We start from the raw sequence: 19,022 nt of genomic DNA, 5'->3' as shown, positions 1-19,022 counted from the left end.
GCTCTTTCCTTCCGTTTTCTGTGACCGTCGTCATCTGGTAGGCCTCTTGCTTGGGCTGCGGGGAAAGTGCAGGTCCCTCCAAGCTGGGCCAAACTGCAGCCCCATCCAGGTCAAGCTCTAGGTCAAGCTCAAGGCCAGTCGCAGCTTCGTCCCATGCCAACCCAACCCCCACCTAGCAGCTGCGTTTCTGCGATCACAACTTCACCTTCAATCAAACGTTTCGTTCTAACTTTTTTGTCCAGTTGACCACCCTCTCTCCCACACCAGCACCCCACCTCTTGGCCAGCGGCTCCCCGGCCGCTCACCTTGGCCATCAGTCTCAACACTGGCCCGCCCTCCTTGGAGTGCTAACGACTTGAAGGTGTGAGACGCAAACCTTTGGTCAAGCTCAACCGCCACCTTTCCCACCGCCACCGACATCGTCACCATCTTCCACATTACGGCGTCGTCGCTCGAGCCCTCAGCCTGCCAGTCAAGCCAACATGGAGGTACACACACACGGTTGGCCTCGACACCTGGCTGAGGACGCCGTCAAGAAGAGGCTCCAGCCTTTCATGGATGTTCTCGGCATCGCAGAGCACACCTTTACTTGCGACAAACCCCGAAACCAGCAATGGGCCAACCTTACCTTCCTCGACGTTTCCAAGGCCGAGGCATTCCTGCATAGGCATGGCACAGAATTCCTTCCGCCTCGAGGCCACGCCGGCACTGCTTCCATGGTCAATGGTTATGGGAACCACAGACGCCAGAAAGGGGTGCAGCTCAGAGCCAGGCTGCAGCTCATGGGCTGCGATATCCTCTGCTCCAAGAGCAAGCCAAAGTCCATCCCCAACGCCGTCCCCGGTAAGCCCAACGATATCACCTTGCGGGCGTTGAAGCATGCAGCAGCAGAGAAGAACAACCCAACCCGCCACATCGAGATCGCCAAAGGCCCATTGGTTTTCGACTTCGCCTCCATTAGCTGCGGCCACACCACATTCGTCGGCGAAGACCTCGTATACATCCCCGAGGTCGAGTTCCAGGATATGGGTACCGCAAAGTTCACCAGGCAGACCTTACTCATCAAGCTTGAGAGCCAACGCGTCATCAGGATCCCCCTGAATACTGTTCAAGATCTCGTCTGCAGTTTCCAGCATACCCTCACCATCACCCTCGCCGAGGAACCCTCCTTCTTCCAGGGCATGGACCAGATGCAAGACCTCTTCAGGGAGTTGGCCATCTCGGTCGGTGGCCGGCCTCCCAACTTTGGGCCCACACGTACGCGCTTGTGCGCACTCGACGGCCAACACGCCAAAGTCGTCGGCCAGTGTCTTGTGTATCAGATTCGGCTGTCGGGTGACGGCCTCCAGCGAAAGATCCGGTCGCTCAAGAGCCACGAAGTGATCCCATTTGTCTCCTACGACTTGCTCACCCTGAGGACGGCCCCGCTGCATCTGGGACCGTCATCCAGAGCCATGAGCAAGCTGATGAAAGACTTGGCCGTCGACGCCTATCCAGACCAGCTCCCCTTCGGCATTTTGTTCCAGCTACAAGCCATGGCCACCAATGCATACTTCCACCCAGGCACGGTCCTAGCACTGGCAAAGGAACTGCGCCGTATGTTCCTCGCAGACAAGGCGGCGGGCAGGCGTCCCATCTCGGTTGAGGCCATGAAGAAGCTCATGAAGGAGACTCCGTGGCCCAAGCCTCACGGTGACCCATCAATGTTCGAGGTTCAGGCCATCGTGGAGTACCTTCGGGAAACAGAAGACAAAATGGGCAACAACGAGGTTTTTCGGCAGGGCCTGATGGGCCCTACCCGGAACCTGGCTCTGATCCACAGAGTCACCATCACCCCGACCCGCAGCACCCTACATGGCCCGGAACTCGAGACGAACAATCGAATTCTCCGCAAGTATCCGGACCACCACGAATACTTCTTGCGGGTCCAGTTCTGTGATGAGAACGGCGAGGATCTCTTCTTCAACCCACAAGTCAGCATTGACAATGTGTATGACAGATTCAAGGAGGTGTTCCGCAAGGGCTTCGTGATTGCTGGTAGGAAGTACGAGTTTCTCGGATTCTCGCACTCGTCTTTGCGATCTCACTCGGCATGGGTAAGACTGGCTCCCCTCCTTTTCTGTATTCACTTCTTTCCACTGTCCCTCAAATTTACCTTTGTTTGGAGTTCGACCGTGATGTTGTCTCTGCTCTCGTTACCCATTTGTCGACATCTCAATTGACAACACTTTTAGTTCATGGCCCAATTTGTCGCCAATGGCATACCACATGCCTACTTCAACGTCATCGGCGACTTGGGACAATTCGGCGCGATTCGCTCACCTGCTCGATGTGCCGCTCGAATCGGGCAGGCGTTCTCTGAAACACCATACTTCATTCCGTTAGATGAATGCGGTGTTACAGTGCGATTGATGGACGACGTGCAGCGGAATGGTCGTGTCTTCAGCGACGGCGTTGGTACCATGTCCTTACAAGTGGTCTACCATATCTGGGATGTCATTCCTCAGACAAAGTCTGCTCCAACCGCCTTCCAGGTCCGATTCAGAGGGTCCAAAGGCATGCTTGCCCTAGACTCCAACTTGGACGGGTCCGAGATTCGCATCAGACCATCCATGACAAAGTTTGAGAGTAACGACAAGCGCAACCTTGAGATATGTGACATGGCCTCCAAGCCGATTCCATTGGTGCTCAACCGCCAGATTATCAAGATCTTGGAAGACATGGGATGCGCCAGCGCTTGGTTCTTCCGCATGCAGAACATGGAACTGGCCAGACTTCGAGAAGTAACAGCGGATGCATACAACGTGGCCAAGTTTCTCAGACACCAGAATGTGGGTGACACGATGCGGCTCCATCGTTTGATCACACTGTGTGAAAATATGGGGGTTGACTACCGCAAGGAAAGCTTCCTTCGCTCGGTGGTCGAGGCTCTGGTACTCCGCGAGCTGCGCCTGCTGAAACACAAGGCGAGAATCCCGATTAGAAAAGGAATCACCTTGTTCGGCATCATGGATGAGACGGGCTTCCTCCAGGAGAATGAGGTCTACATCACTTATGATACAAAGGGCGACCGCTTCGACGAACCGCCTGGCCCTGGGCCCGTGGTCGTCACAAGGTCTCCTGCTCTACACCCAGGTGATATCCAGGTTCCGTGCAACGTTGTCCCGCCACATGACAGTCCGCTCCGAGAATTGTCGAATGTCATCGTGTTCAGTCAGCACGGCCAGCGTGACCTCCCATCTCAGCTTTCAGGTGGAGATCTTGACGGTGACATCTTCAATGTCATATGGGACGAGGAGGCCATGCCTCAGGAAACCTTCCAGCCCGCAGACTACGCTCGTGTGGCACCGGTGGACCTTGGTCGTAAGGTTGAGCGGGAAGACATGGCAAACTTCTTCATTGATTTCATGAAGCTCGACCACCTAGGCGTCATCGCAACCCGCCACATGATCCTGGCCGACCAGCATACCGAAGGGACACGCCACGAAGAATGCAAAATCCTCGCTGGGTTTCATTCTACCGCCGTGGACTTTTCCAAGACTGGTGTTGGGGTGAACCTGAAGGAAGCGCCTCGTCCAAACAGATTTCGACCTGACTTGTGAGTTTGATATCAGAATTTCCTACGCTCCCCCTCACTTTGTGTCCGACTTGATCAGGTCGCAAACGCTTTCCCACCCATACTGCCTGTTCATACATTAAGCCCTCGAACCCACGCGATGTAATTCCAATCCTTGATAACTGGTCAGAATCAAATTTGTACTGACAACTTGTTGAAGTCTTGCTTCAGGTCCAGATTGTCGCGTGGTAGATAAGTCCGAAATCGAGCTCGACCAATACATCATCGAAGAAGCGGCGGACGAAGAGGAGGATCAGTTCAGCCGCCCGCGCCATGTCTTCTACAAATCCGAGAAGCTACTTGGTCACCTCTTTCGTGCCATCGACGAGCAGAGAATCTGGCAGCAGGATATCAAGTCCAAGGTGCCTGCCACTGGAGGCTCATCCTTCTGGGATGACTTCCTCAGCAAGACCCGGCCGCACTACGAGGCCATCGTCGACGACCCACGCGGCTGGGTCTCCCGCCTCGAAACGGCGCGTGAGATTCGCGGGTGGTACGAAGAAGCAATTTCCACGGCGATGGGCCAGTACTCGTCCCATCCGACCAAGCCCCTGAGGGAGCTAGAGGTGTTCATCGGCAACGTGCTGAACAAGTCGGGCGTGCAGACGCAACGGCAGCGCGACAGCAGCATCAAGCTCAAGGACGAGATGAGCCGCATCGCGACGTGGATCACACGGCAGATGCGCAAGGTCAACCACGACGCGGAGGGCAACGTCGCGCCCCCGACGGGCTACCAGACCGAGCTCGACAACCTGCACCTGTGCCTGGCCTGCGTGCATGCCGGCTGCGAGGAGACGGCCGGCCCCAGGGAGAGCAGGTTCGAGGGCATGCAGAGCTTCAGGATCGTGGCGGCGTGCGCCCTGCTCTCGGAGATCAGCCTGTTTGACAATGGCCAGCAACGTGCCGGCGGCGGGGGTGGCTTTGTCGGCGTTAGTGGCGGCCGGCGGAATGCTGCTGCTGCGATGAATGGGCGGGGGAGATATGCTATGGTTCCGCCGCCGGCGGAGGGCGGTCTGCCTAATTGAGAACGTGGTGGGAGAGACATGTCTGGGTGGAAGAATGAAGGGGTGAGCCTGCGGGTGTGTGCTCGTTGGTACCTAGGTACTTAATTGCTCTTGATAGGAGGAGCGAGCTGTTTAGTGCTGGAAATTCAGCGAGGCCATTTCAGGCCGGGGCTGTTCCCTGAGAAGAAGCAAAGGCAGCTTTGATGAATGGGCTGGGCTGCCCCATCCCGATGATACGGAAACGGTGATTAGGATTTCGGTCCGCGATGGGCATCTTTGGTTTGCGACGGCATTTTGGGGCCAGAAAGCTGCTTATTGAGGTTTTGTGGCCTATTTTGTTCGCTTTGTGTTCGGTTTTCGGGGGGGGGGGGTTCTAGCGTGGACGATAGCATGCAGTGTGTGTGTGATTAGATGAAGATGTAGATGTGACTAGATGACTAGGTCAATGACAAGTCTAAGATTTAATTCCTTGGGGATGCTATCAATTGCGTGACAAGGCGGTTCTGGGATGTATTTGGCGCTGACGACGATGAATGGCTTGTCAACCTTAGAAGTGTCAGTCAATAGTTATGTTACCAAAGGACAGGATCTGGATCTTTGAAGCATGTGCTTCAATCAACTTGCAGTAGCAAGAGGCCTTATGAAAAGGTTGTTAGAATTGCAACATCCCAGGATAGGATTGGATGGAGTTTTGCCTTGGATACATGTGGGCTTGTTGAATACTTTTGGCCTCTCTAGATTTAAAATAGGAATCTAACTACCTACGTAGGCAATCTGATTTCGTTTTTGCACAAAGGTTCATGGGGGCGAAATTCCTCGAAACCTAGAGCTGCTTACATTGTAGTAGTAGTCTTTGATCATAGAGAGCTTGTTGTCCAGTTCTATCTTATATCCAGCACAGCAAATGTCCCGAGGTCGTTTGGTCGAATGCTCCGAGGATTCTCCGCCTGAAGAACGGCCTGTCTAGGTACCCTAGGGTACCCAGCGTCCATACTTTCGTTTTCAAATCTTGCTAAATTTGTCTACTGCCCACAGCTGAAAGTTACTTTGACCCCATTTGATACAATCATGCCATCCTATCCGAGGCATGAAATCAGGTCTTGGCACTGGACACGACTAGCACCTTGTTGATCGTATTTTGTCTGTCAATATTACGGATTTCTGCTATGTGCCGTTCGAATTTCTCGGCGGAGAAAAACAAGCATTTCCTCCACGCGCCTTGGGTCGCACTCCGGATTCCTAGTCACATGCACATGTGATCATCCCAGAGACCGCCTCGCTTACCCGAGCTTCCTATCTGACGACCCTGCAATCCCCCCGGAAAGCAACCGATTCGAGCGCCTGTGTCCTCTGCTCGGGGGTGTGGGGAATACTGGGGGGATGACAGCTGCGGCCGAGACGGGCCACGGCACTTGCACCCAAAATGTCACCATCGGGGGCCTCGCACGAGCAACTCTAGTGTGGTATAGGAGAACGCAACGCTCCCATCGCGGGCTGTCGTGCCTCCGGTACCTGAATCAGGTGGCCTTCGATATTGCCAGGTTGGGCGAAGCGCCGGCACCTGAGTGGCCGCTGTGGGGATTTCCCACTTACACACCAGCACCCCCCCCCTGGTCATCGACGTTCATCCCGCGTCTGGCGGGACAGGGGCAGCTATTTGGAGCCTAATTCCCACCAATCGAGGCCCACGAGGACCCGGAGCTTTCTGGCTTCGACGGAAGGCATGGGCCGGCCCCAGCTCGCGGTATTGCCTGGCGCCCGTATCCAGCGACGTGACAGGACATTATGCTGCGAGATGTTTTATAATCGAAGCCAAGCCGTCGATCATGTGTGTGGTTTCCTGATCCCGCATTGAAACACGCCCTCCCCTTCGCGGATCGAGCCGTGATCGACAAAAACCCACCGCGAAACCACAGCAGCAAGCAGCAGCAAGCAGCCCACCATGTTCCTCGGCCGAGTCCTCCGGGGCCTGACGGCGCTCCTCACCGTCGCCAGCCAGCTCCCCGCCGCGGTCGAGGCGGCCTACCCGGACCCGATCGCCTGCACGGGCGCCTGCTGGGCGCACGACCCGGGCGTGGTCAAGAGGGCGTCGGACGGCAAGTACTTCCGGTTCGGGACGGGCAGCAAGATCGGGATATGGACTGCGAGCAGCCTCACTGGGTCGTGGACGTACCAGGGCGCCGCGCTCCCGTCTGGGAGTTCTATTAACCTTGCTGGGAATGATGATCTGTGGGTACGTTTGCGGTTCTCATTTCAAGGTTCTGATGTCTCGACGTCAGAGGCCGGCTCGGCGTCTGAGATGGATGCTATTGTGGAGTCAACTCACAAATCTGCTTTATAGGCTCCGTCGGTCCACCTCGTCGGTAGCACGTACTATCTGTATTACTCGGTCAGTGTGTTCGGCTCGCAGGCCTCTGCCGTAGGCTATGCGACCTCCATGACCATGGAGGTCGGCTCCTGGACGGACCACGGCGCCACGGGGATTGCCAGTTCCTCGGGCAAGCCGTACAACGCCATCGACGGGGCCCTTGTCCAGGCCACGGATGGGAGTTACTACGTGACGTTTGGGTCGTTCTGGTCTGATGGTAGGTCCATTACCCATGCGAGCCCTCTACCTCTGCACCCGGCAGCAGCATTTCCTGACAATGATCAGTCTACATCGCCAAGATGAACAACCCCCCCGCCACTGTCTCCGCATCGGCCACCCAGATCGCGTACAACGGCACGGGCAACCACGCCATGGAGGGTCCCTTCATCTACTACCGCTCGCCGTACTACTATCTCTTCTTCAGCGCCGGCATCTGCTGCGGCTACCAGACCACCAAGCCAGCCCCCGGGGAGGAGTACTCGGTCCGGGTGTGCCGCAGCTCGTCCGTCACTGGGCCTTACACCGATGCCAGCGGCAAGGCGTGCACGTCGGGCGGCGGCACGAAGGTGCTTGAGAGCCATGGGAACGTGTATGGTCCCGGTGGGCAGGGGATACTGGTCGATACTGCTTATGATGGTGCTGTGATGTATTATCATTATGGTAAGTACTCCTGCCCGTGACACACCGGATTTTGCATGCTAACTTGGTTGTTCTCGGCAGCTGACACTCGGGTGGGTCTGGCGGACTCACAATATCTGTTCGGTTTCAACAAGATCTCATGGTCAACAGGATGGCCTGTGCTTTTCTAAGTAGCACAGTCCGTTCGATAAATATACCAACCGACGAGCCACTAGGGTTGAAATGTTTCTCGAATTCTAATTGAAAGATTTACCTAGGTATATGTCGGATTCACAGACTTCACCTATGAGAGTTTTCACAGCCAAAAATTCTATTGCTGTGGGAGGACAAACCGCTTGTTCGACACTGTCACAAAGACCGTGAAATTCTTCGCATTATTGCCTCACTATAATAGTGATGATGCTCGGTAAAGACAGTATGCGAATTTGTGAATGCTTTAATACACTGAAAAGGACGATGCCCAATGTGCTATACTGCCTCATGATTCTCGAACATTCTGCTGGTCATGCTACATTGGCAGCGTTGATACATCGCGCACCATCGTTGCCGTTGGATATCGGCCCGTTTGATATCTTGACAGGGGGCGGGTACACTCCATTCACAGGTACCAATGAGAACTTGAAAATGTGACCGCTATTGTTCTCAGATCCAAACAAGAATCCGTCGTCAGAGGCGTAGACGGCGCCCCACGCGTTGCGCGAAGTCCCGGTGCCCGTGCCCGCCACATCGCCAAAGTTGGCAAGGGGGTTCCAGGCCCCGCTGGTGCGGTTGAACTGCATCAGGATCGTGGCGGTGGGATTCGTCCCGACAGCGCCGAGCCCCCAGAGGAAGTTTCCTCTCCCGGGCACATACGCCCAGTCGATGACCCTGTACGGGCTGGGGTCTGCGATGCCTGACCTGACGATCGTGCCGTATGAGGTCGAGTTTCGCCTCAGATCGACTTGTATCCAGGAGTTCCCCGCATCTGACGCCCAGTATTGCGATTCTTCGTCAACGTCGCCGGCGCTCACGGCCGTCCAGCCGGTGACGTTGAGCGTCGCGACGCTGACTGCGTCCCCGTTACCGGCGATGCGCAGTAGTTGGCACGGCCGAGTTGAAGTAAAGGCCGCATAAAGCAGGTTGTCCGCAATATTATAGCCCATCGCGTTCAAAGCGGTACTGCTGCCCCAGACTTGAGACTTGATCAGGGTGCTTTCCCCGGTCTTTATGTCGACTCGATAAAGGCTCGCAGAAGACGAGCCCTGGATCAAGTAACCATTAGTATCGCAATTCAGGGTTGCTTGAGGCCTGCTGCTGCTCGAGCTCGAGCTCGAGCTGCTGCTTCGAGAGCTTGAAGACGACGACGATGTTGAACTTCGAGACGATGTTGAGCTGGATGTTGACGAGCTGGTTGACGAGCTGGTTGACGATTTCGATGTTGACGACGAGCTGGATGTTGACGTTGGACTGGAGCTGGAGCTAGTCGATGTCGATGTTGAGCTGGAACTTGAGCTGGAATGGGTTGTTGACGATGTCGAGCTGGAGCTGGAGCTGGAGCTTCCTGTTGATGGGGTCTGGCTGGACGTGGCTGTTTCTTTGCTTGACTTTGACTCAACGGTGGTACTGGGACTCGAGCTTCCCTGTGTGGAGGATATTGGGATGGCCGCTGGAGTCGTAGAAAGTCCAACTGAGGTACTGGCCTCAAGCCCGGTGGATGATCCATCCGACCCACTGGTTTGGGGTTCCATCGAGGCCTGACTCGAAGGACTTGACTCGGGCGTTGTGGACGAGTCCTCCATCGTACTGGTACCCTGAGCTGTGGAGGGTTGCTCCGAGACCGTGGTCCGTGGAGTTGTTGAACCCTCATTCGAGCCACTGGTCCCAGAAGTCAGACTAGGTTCACCCGGGCCAGTGCTCTCTTGAGATGTGGAAGGCTCCTCCAGGACAGTGGTCTGGGGAGTCGTGGAGATTTCGCTGATGGCACTACTATCAGATATGATAGAGGTTTCGTCCAAGCCGCTGCTCTGGGATGTCGTGGAAGCTTCGGCTGCCAGCGACTCACTAGGTTCGGGCGTTGTGAACGGCCCATTCGATCCGGTGGTCTCATAAGTTGTAGAGGGTTCATCCGGATCACTTGTCCGAGACGAAGAGTAATCGTCTGACGCAATGGCCTGTGGAGTCGTAGAGGGTGTTCCCCCACCGAATTGAGATGTCGAGTATTCATCCGAAGCAGTTATCTCTTGACTTGTAGAGGGCTCGTGCGAGTCACTGATCTGAGATGTAGAGTATTCACCCGAAGCAGTTGTGTCTCGAGTTGTAGAGGGCTCATCGGAACCACTAATCTGAGATGTAGAGTATTCATCTGACTCAATGGGTTGTGAAGTTGGAGAGTGTTCATCCAGGCCACTAGTCTCAGGTTCTGTGGAGTCACTCGTACCAGGTGTCGTAGATGGTTCATCCAGGCCACTGGTCACGGGCTCTGTGGATTCACTGGTCTCGGCCGTCATAGATGGTTCATTTATGTCACTGCGCTCAGATGTTGTGGGGAACCCATCTGAGCTTTGCGAAAGAATCGAAGACGAGCTGAGCAACACAATGGTCGAATCATCTGTAGTCACAAAGCTCAGCGTCGAGTCTGGTTCTAGCGCCTCTGACAGGCTCAAGCTAGTAGTAACTGCATCAGGGGAGGTGGCTACAGATGTCGTTGGCTGGGAAGTAGGGATCTCTGTTGCCTCTTCTGAAGAGACGGACTCGAAGGCACTGCCGCTGTCCAAGCTTGTGGTTTCATCTGGTAAGGATGCGCTGTCCAGTTGGCTTACTGACGGCTCGCTTGATGATGTCTGCGAGCTCAGACTGAAAAGAGGGCCCGGAGGGTCCAGAGCACTTGGTGTTGCCGATGGATCAGGAGACGATGACAAGTCCGGTGGCACAGCCAATGGTTCACTTGTTACGATGCGCGTGCTGGGAGGCGCACCAAAGGAGTCTGACGGGCTTGGTATCTCAAAAGAAGCAGACCATGTAGGTTTTGGCTCAAGAGCAGAGTCTGACGAGCTGAGCTGGACTGGGTCTTCCGATACACCATCAGAGGATGTAATTCCCGGCTGAGCACTTGATTCGTCGCTGGATAGTTTCGTTGAGATGAATGGGCTGGAAAATGTGTTTGGAGCATTTGATGGAGTTGATGGGCCTGCCTCTTCCGATGAAGCGGGAGACACAACTGCAGGTTCACTTGTTGCTGGGAGACTTGGTGAGGCTTCCATGCCAAGTGAGCTGAATTGACTGGCTGAAGATATATCCAGATCAGAGTCTGGCCCCACGGAACCTCTTTGACTGGTCACTTCAACAGTCAAACTTGTGGAAGACGGGAGATTTGATTGCAATGAAGACGTCCCGGCCTGCCGGGAAGAGGTTTTAGCCATGGAAGACATAATACTGGGCGTTGCTGGCACTGTAGGGCCTGGGCCGCCAACAATATCGGTCTGGGATGTGGTCTGCGGTCCAGAGGAGGGAGACTGCGAGCGAGAAGACGTTTGGCCTGGCGTCACGGCTGACCCAGAAATAGGCTGCTCATTTGAAGCTCGTGTCGAGGTTGAGCTTGCTGGTGCCAAAATGCTCGTGGAGCTGCCTGGTACACTATTTTGAGCCGGAACTGATGCGGATGCGGTGCTCGTCGCTACTGAAATAGATGTACTCGTTCCAGCAAAGCTGTTACCGGCTGAAGCAGTTTCGCTGCGTGGGGTAGTAGACGAGGTAGAAGCAGAGATGGGAAACATGGGTGTTGGTCCGCTTGTCGATACTCCGGAAGTGATATCTGTCAACGTCCCACTTGTAGACAGCGACGGCCCAGAAAATGCTTGTGACGTGCTGGGGAGTGGACTGGTGAATGTCATAGAGACTGAGCTTCCACTTCCAGATATTAAGGTTGGTGGGCGACTCGAGCCAGTTCTGGAACGTCTTACATAGGATGCTGACGAATCTGTGGTACCACTTGGAGCGACTGTCAATACTGTCCTTGGTCTGTCTTGACTCGGAGAGTCCTGCGTGGTTGATAAGCCGGGAGATGATGCTGATAGGGTTCCGTTGTATACAGTAACAGTGACCGGTGGAAGAGTTGACGGCTGCTCAGGCGGAATCACAGTGTCGTTTACGATTACGCCCGCCTCGCATTGAAGCTCTGAACGATGGTTGAGTTTTGACGCTGATCCATCTTGGCTCGACTGGGGAAATACATACCCTTGTACGGAACCAAGCTCACGTTGCTACATTTCTCAGGACCCCCAGCCGAAGTGAATGTTGCGTAGACACTGCCGCCCTCTACCTGACAGAACCTAGCCCTGCCTTCGAAGAAGAACCGGCTGCTCCAGACAAGCGTGTCCTCGATCACCTCGAAACGCGTGTCAATAGAGCCTCCGGGATAATCCGCCAGGTCGATGTATGGGACACCAGGATCAACTGAGAGTGGTCGGCCGGCCCCAGATCTCTGCAGCGTGCCCACGCTCCTTCTGAACACCCTGGCATTGGAACAACTGTGAGGGACGGGAACATCTGAATCGCCAACGAATGACGAATTATCAGGTGACGCCTGCCGCCTCAAAAGCCTCCTCCTACCTTGGTCGTCGCTGGTTGTGGATGTCACGCCATTGGTGACAGTGACAGTAGGTGCAACAGCCGTGAGATCTTGCCTGACGCTTAAAATAATTCGGGAGTCAGCTGAGAGCGACGTTGACGCCGGCGATGTGATGCTCGGGGTAGTCAGGGCCGCCGACGGCGTCACAGGGCTTTCAGTTGAATTTATGGAAGGCACGGGCCCAATACCAGATACATTTTCAGGATCGACAGACGCTGTGTTTGTCCTTGAGCCGGACGCCGGATTCGAAAGAGGGCCTCCGGGAAGGCCGCCACTGGGAGCACTTGGCGAAGCACTACCACTCTGAGGACGATCTGCGACGGAAGATGCCAACGAGTTCCCTGCAGTGCCGGCAATCGTGGAGACACCACCCCCTGTCCCGGCGGATGGTGGATTCGGGCTGCCAGCTGCTCCTCCAGCTGTTGACAGTGTACCTTGGGGGATGCCTCCCGGAATCCCGTCCGAAAGTGTGTTCGTCGACGCCATCGTGGCCACTTCTGTTGCTGTCGGATCAGCATTTGATAAGTCGGTATCGGTATGGGACTGCTCAATTGGCCTATCCGATTGTCCTGGTGATGGACTGTCCCCTGCCATCCCCGAATGTGTAGGTGGACCAAATGGAGTAGGTGTGCGATCATCGACAGAGCCTGGAGGTCCTCCGCCACGAGAAGGGTCGGCTGGACCATCTGAAACATCGAATGGGCTGCTTAAAAGTGAGGATGGATCTGCTGGGCCAGGCAAACCTGCTGGAAAGCCACCATTGCCTAATGTTGGGGCAACCACTTCTGGGTCGCCTGAGGACAAGCCGTTTGGTGGGTCTGACATCGACTGTTCCCAGCCTGTGACTGGGATAGTCACGAAGTATGTGAAGCATATTGATTCACTGTCGAACTGTGCTTCATACCGGTCTCCGGATCCTCCCAACCGAGGGTACTGGCCCTTTGCGAAGGTGTGGAGTATGCACAAAGTCGTGATCAATAATAATGTTAGGAGCCGTGAATATGTCGGTGTCATTGTATACGCTGTCAATAGTGGCAATCGGTTCTCTCAGCAAATGCCCACGTGTTGGCAGTCGTGCATGGTTGGAACAGGGATATTCGATGACTTCAAGTCAGGTTGGCGGTTTAGCGGAATCAGAAACCGTTAGGTGGCGTGGGGACAATCGAAAATAAAATAAACCCCCTTCTTAAGGTCCGACATTTGCATCGACATTTGCATTTGTCAAATGGTGCCCTTTAAATTATCAACAATGATGAATCAACTGTATGGCCAAGATCTCTTGGAATGAGTTTTGAGTATTGAGCCTTTGTGACGGAATCATCCCGGCGCCGATGTAGCCGAAAGATCAGAAATTCGAACACGGATCATGCCGGCCCGTGCAGACTTTCCGTGCCGGAAATAAGCCGTTACATGATAAAAAGTCATGATCATCTAAACGTTGATTCTCGGCCGAAGACGTGGGGGAAGTGAAGGGCGAGGAAATTGTTTTGAGACATGGACTGCTTGGGCTCACTTGGCGCAGTCCTGAGAACACACGGTTTTCGCCATGGAAACCTGTCTTTACCATCGAATACAGGCCTGATTGGGTATGAATTAGAGGGTAGGGCAGCTGAGGGAGGATTAAATTCCTTGCAATTGACCGTCCCTTCCGAAACTGTTACTCATAGTGTCCATGAAATAATTGCGTCTTGTACGGCCGTTTCGAAGAATCAAGATCTCCGAGATCATCTGACACCCGGGAGAATTTATTGTGAGGAAAAGGTGAGCGGCCGCTGACACGCACATGTTACGCTTATTGAAACAAATTGCCAGAGATATAGAAAAGAGACCGGATATTCGCACCCACAAAAAACAGCCCACGGTACAACCATACTGCATATATAGGCAACTTAGAGATCAAAGTACTCAGGTTAGTACTAAACCAGTTATCTTATAGACTTATCTTATAGGAAATTATCCTAAAGAAGGTCGTCCTAGAGGAGATTATTCTATAAGAGTTTTTCCTAGGAGGTTATCCTATAGGAGGTTGTCCTATTAGACGTTGGTTAGTAGGAGATTGTCACATAGGAATTTATTCCATGTGGCTTGGGTGAACCCTCCATTTATTCGGGTGCGAATATCCGATCTCATAGAAAATGGCTTTGACTAAGGGGTTCTTAACAGTCGGTGAGTCCAGCGGGATTCACACTGAAGGGACTGGTTCAGCAAAACAGAGGTCTAGGCACTATCATAATTCTGCCCCATTGGGGTATTATCACACAAGAGACATGGAATCGACACAAAGTTTTATTGATTCTCATTACTTTCTTTTTGCCAAGATCCTTTATTGTATGTAGAATATGCTAACCAAGACAGCGCACTACCAGTGATTGCAACATGGGTGACTATATTGGAAGCGAAAATATACAGCTTAAATAGAGAAAGACCAAGAACACCCTGGGGCAAACAAAGTGCCTCGAACTCCATATTTGTTCCAAGCTTAAATTTCTAATCTACTCAAGCCGTGAAAGCCGTAACCTTCTCGACGGAAGGATATACCCAAGTGCCATCTGTCAACACACTTTCAGGACCATAAAAACGCAGATTCATCAAGAATGCGGCCCCACCGGCTGGAGAAGGTACCCAGTTCGTCGTCCAATTGGCAGGCGGCACGACGTCGCTGGGCTGTATCAGCACCTGGAACGGCCCATCCCCTCCGTCAGCATACTTGGTTCCATCCGCCATCGTCAGGTTGCTGCGATCACCCAGGGCGTAGACGTTTATATCGCTGGGGACCAGATAGCCCCTGGCGTCGTACACGGTCAGACTCCAGAACCCCAGGTCCGCAAGTGTGGGCTTCGCTGGGAAGGTGACGAGCAGCGCCTCGTTTGAGGAGTTGAATCTGGTTGAGCCGGAGAAAACTGGATACAACACCTGGTCTCCTGTCAGGGCCAGATATCCCCCGGCCGCGACTGAGTACCGTGCGAAGTAGGCGCTGTGGAAGTCGGCCTGGTAGGAATTGTTCTTTATGGTCCACTGGTCGCCAAGGTTGATATTGAATCCTGGAACGGTTTGTTGGGCGGTAACAGACTGGTTGGCTGCCTGGACGGCGGCCGTGAGGTTTGTACCTGTCGGTTGCACGAAGGTGCCATTGACGAAGCCCGCTGCTGTAAGGGTCTCTTCCACCCAGGCTCGATCGGCCGGTTCCTCGGCGGGGTTGTATCGTGTGAGTTTTGCCCCTAGCCGAAGTATCCCTTCCTCGAGGGATTGGAACGCATTAGGTGCCACCGCTGGGTCAGAGAACATGCTCAGGTCCAGGGCTGGTGCTGATGGATTTGCACAGTCTCTTGGTGGCAGGACCGTAATGTTGAACCGATCCTGTGCCGAGTTGATGATTTCCAGATCTGTATCATTGTTCTGGCTTTTGACGGCAATGCGTATTATCGATATGGCGTATGGTGTGGGAAGGTTCACCACTGCCTGGTAATGGCTCGAGTCGTTTGTTTTGTATACGCCCGCAGCTCTGTTAGCATCGTGTTGCACGAGGTACACGCCGGCGGAATAGTTCTGAAGAACACCAATGTTCACCACATTGTTGCTATATCTGATGAATGGTCAGTCTCAGTCTACCAGATGTCCACAATGTCCGTAAACCTACGCATCGTAGAAGGGCCAGAGCTAGGTTCATATCGTTAGCAGCGTTACACAAGGACCACCAGTATCTCTTGGTCGTGCAAAAGTCGAGAACCATTACAGCTTACCCAGTAACGATCATCGATTTCTGGAATCGTGACTTCCAAATCGGAAGATGAGAGGTCGAGGAACGACCTGGAGTAGAGAGTGTCGACATTCGGCTTGACCACCCAGGTCTGGGCCGCTGTGACTAACTCCCGCTGATGGATCAAGGTGTTCGTCGTCGCGTTTGGCGTTCCTTGCACTGCCAAAGCGAAGGGGTAGAATGGATAGGAGTACTATGTGGACCGTCAGTAGGCAAACGGGCAGCGTTTCACCGGAGTGTGACTTACAAGGTAGGCAAATGTGACATTAGCCTGGGCGCACGTTGTTGACGAGTTCGCACATATCGTCCAAGTGGTGCCAGGCAAGTAGTTGCTGGCTCTTGCGAGCTCAGGAACGACGGCCAGGAAGGCCTGTACGGACAAAGCTGATAACCACTTCATGACTGGACGGCGTCTATCGCGGCAAGGTAGAGGTCCTGATCAAGATTCCCCTTCCCCTGACTTTGCAAAGAAGTTTATTTATTTGACTCGGATTTTTGAGCGCCTCTGAATCTTCTGACCCCGCATGATTTTTTTGATCCAAACTCCCTTCGGTGCTGCCGGCAGGGAACATCAACTAGTGTCGGGGTAGGAACTTGAAAGCCGGGAAATCGTCTGCGAAAGCGGAGACGGGTCCAGGCCGGATGACGACTTCTGGCCGCATCGCCCCCCGCCTTATATTCAATAGCCCAATCAAAAGTCCTCCAGACCTCGACCAAACGACGAAGCACAGCTCTGAACAAATGTTTTTTGCTCAGGTCCACGCTCTGTGCGGGCAATATTTGCACAGCCAGATACACTCTGACGACAGCGGCCCCGTTGAATTCGCCATCGGTTGTCCCCACTTCCATGGTGCAGGGGGCGGGCACCGGTCCAGTGGTTTTCTGAATCTGAGGCGACTACTGAGAGATAGGTAATTCACCGGCGCCAAATAAGTATTTTCAACAAAATAAAACTTGCTCTTTTTAATTACACATGAAAGACATTTGGAGCATGATCAGTCGCGTCGCGCAATCGTTGCTGACGTTCTTCTCTCTTTATTATTGGGAAATCGCTCGCTAAGAAACGGCTCACATAGCAGAAGGACATGTCAAAATAGTGTTGCAAGGCCTCAAGCTAGAACCCATTAAGACAGACGGACGTACCGATCATCCCTAGCCAGGGGGAAGTTTGACACGGTGAACTCGACGTACTGTTTCGCCTGAACATGTAAATACAAAGTGATCAATACATATTTACTGCGGCTTTCTTGAAGCTTCTATCAAGTAAGCAGGCAGTTGCAAATAACCTACTGAGATGAGTGAGTAGTCTAACTTATGGAGATGAAACAAAACATTGTACTCGAGTAGAATCAATTGGATCTAGTCAGGCTTGCTGGATCTTATGTTACGGGATTCTTCTTCTTATAGGGGCTATTTTAATACCATTCTAATCTTACTATATAACTACTTTATTAACTTTAACTTTAATATTATAGTAAATTAACCCTTAAACTACTTATATTAATAATTTTAATATAAGATTATTAAAAGTAATATTTTTTAAATTTATTTATATAATATAAAACTTATTTATATATTTATATATTAGATTCTCTATTTATTATTATTAATATTATATTTCTTTAAATATTAAATCTTAAGTATTTACTACTATATAAAGGTGCTATATATATTTTATATATATAAGGATTAAAAATAAAACCACTTAAATTTAGTTAGGACTTAAGCCTACCTACTAGTTATCTCTAACACACAGACCTCTATCACCCACTTATATAAGTAGGGATAAGAAGTAGATAACAGAGGTTTATAACTAAAACGCAATCCTTATAAGGACTAAACAAGACCCTAAAGGGCCCCTAACTCTAAACTTAAATTTCTCCCCTAATAACTCTCTTCTCTTTAAGTAAATACCCTTTCTAATCTTAAATACTAATTCTTATTAATATCTATTAAATTACACTCTATTTCTAAAAAAATTTAAAAAAAGTAATATAAATAATTAAAAAAATAACATTTTATACTTTATTTAATTTTTTAATTAAATATACTATATTTTATTAAATAAAGAGTTTTAAAAATAAAAAAACTTTAAAAAGAAACTTTTACTAATTCTCTCTTTTAATATATTATTTCTATATAAATTACTAATTAAAAAGGTATTAAAATTAAGAAGTATTAAGGTAACCGGCCTACATTTAGACCACCCCCCTATTTAAATTACCTTATACCTATATATATAACTACTCCACACCTATATATAAAATGTATTAACTTTATAAGGGATTTTTTTCCTCTTTTTAAACTTTATAATTATTATAACTATTTATTAATAAAGATATATATAAAAGATAATGTATAGATAACCCTTAAGGGAATTACTAATAGTATTAGAATTTAAAAGGTATACTAATATTAAAGTATCCTAAAAACTATCTTTCTTTAATAATTAAAAGGTACTTAAAGTTATTTTAATATAGTAAATTTATAAATAAAGTTATTAACTACTTAAGAAACTAATTTAATAAAGTTTATACTTAATTAATCTACTCTAAAAATATTATTAAATTACTTTAAAATATAAGTATTTACTATTTAGCTAACTAACCTTTAATTATAACTACTACCCTTTAATAAAAAATAGCTTAAGGACTTTCTAATAAGAAATTTAAATATTTTAAATTATAAAAGCTATTAAATATATTATATAAAAATTAATAAAGCTAAAATAAAAATAATTAAGCCTTAATTTAACCTCCTTTAGCTCCCTACTATATTTAATATTAAGTTAAAAAACTACTATAATATTAATAAAGGAGGTATTACTAAAAGCACTAGATCTAATAGTATTATTCTAAGGCTTAAAATAAGGAAGTTTATAATATAAAAAAGTAATAAAGGGAAAGTATAAACCTCCTTTATAAAATATATCTCCACTATAAATAAGGCTTACCCTCTATTAATAATATTTAAAAGTAAAAGTATATAATAGTAATAATTTAAAATACTTAAAAGTTATAAAAACTAGAAAT

General features: G+C 50.7%; 4 protein-coding genes across 4 annotated transcripts; 2 read left to right on the top strand and 2 right to left on the bottom strand.

Moving 5' to 3' along the window:
• The first annotated feature begins 229 nt into the window (after window positions 1–229).
• KVR01_007222 (uncharacterized protein) lies at window positions 230–5,025 on the top strand. Its single transcript, XM_044792475.1, has 3 exons — window positions 230–2,096; window positions 2,235–3,598; window positions 3,777–5,025. Exons 1-3 carry the CDS (start codon window positions 483–485, stop codon window positions 4,639–4,641), a joined length of 3,843 nt encoding a protein of 1,280 aa, XP_044643475.1. The 5' UTR covers window positions 230–482; the 3' UTR covers window positions 4,642–5,025.
• A 1,537-nt stretch (window positions 5,026–6,562) lies between these two features.
• KVR01_007384 (uncharacterized protein) lies at window positions 6,563–7,797 on the top strand (the record flags this gene model as incomplete). Its single annotated transcript, XM_044781606.1, has 4 exons — window positions 6,563–6,853; window positions 6,962–7,205; window positions 7,274–7,648; window positions 7,709–7,797. The coding sequence occupies 4 exons, from the start codon at window positions 6,563–6,565 to the stop codon at window positions 7,795–7,797; spliced, it is 999 nt and encodes a 332-aa protein (XP_044643637.1).
• Window positions 7,798–8,130: 333 nt separating this feature from the next.
• On the bottom strand, window positions 8,131–12,719 carry KVR01_007499 (uncharacterized protein; the record flags this gene model as incomplete). The annotated part of the gene is made up of 2 exons (XM_044785555.1): window positions 8,131–11,780; window positions 11,840–12,719. 2 exons carry the CDS (start codon window positions 12,717–12,719, stop codon window positions 8,131–8,133), a joined length of 4,530 nt encoding a protein of 1,509 aa, XP_044643752.1.
• A 2,010-nt stretch (window positions 12,720–14,729) lies between these two features.
• Window positions 14,730–16,390, bottom strand: KVR01_007229 (uncharacterized protein; the record flags this gene model as incomplete). The annotated part of the gene is made up of 3 exons (XM_044791689.1): window positions 14,730–15,779; window positions 15,974–16,183; window positions 16,238–16,390. 3 exons carry the CDS (start codon window positions 16,388–16,390, stop codon window positions 14,730–14,732), a joined length of 1,413 nt encoding a protein of 470 aa, XP_044643482.1.
• Window positions 16,391–19,022: the final 2,632 nt, after the last annotated feature.

This window comes from Diaporthe batatas, assembly GCF_019321695.1.
Source record: "Diaporthe batatas strain CRI 302-4 chromosome Unknown Contig00008, whole genome shotgun sequence".
Taxonomy (NCBI): Eukaryota; Fungi; Ascomycota; class Sordariomycetes; order Diaporthales; family Diaporthaceae; genus Diaporthe; species Diaporthe batatas.
The sequence above is the reverse complement of the archived record's forward strand: the minus strand, read 5'-3'. Positions and strand labels throughout refer to the sequence as shown.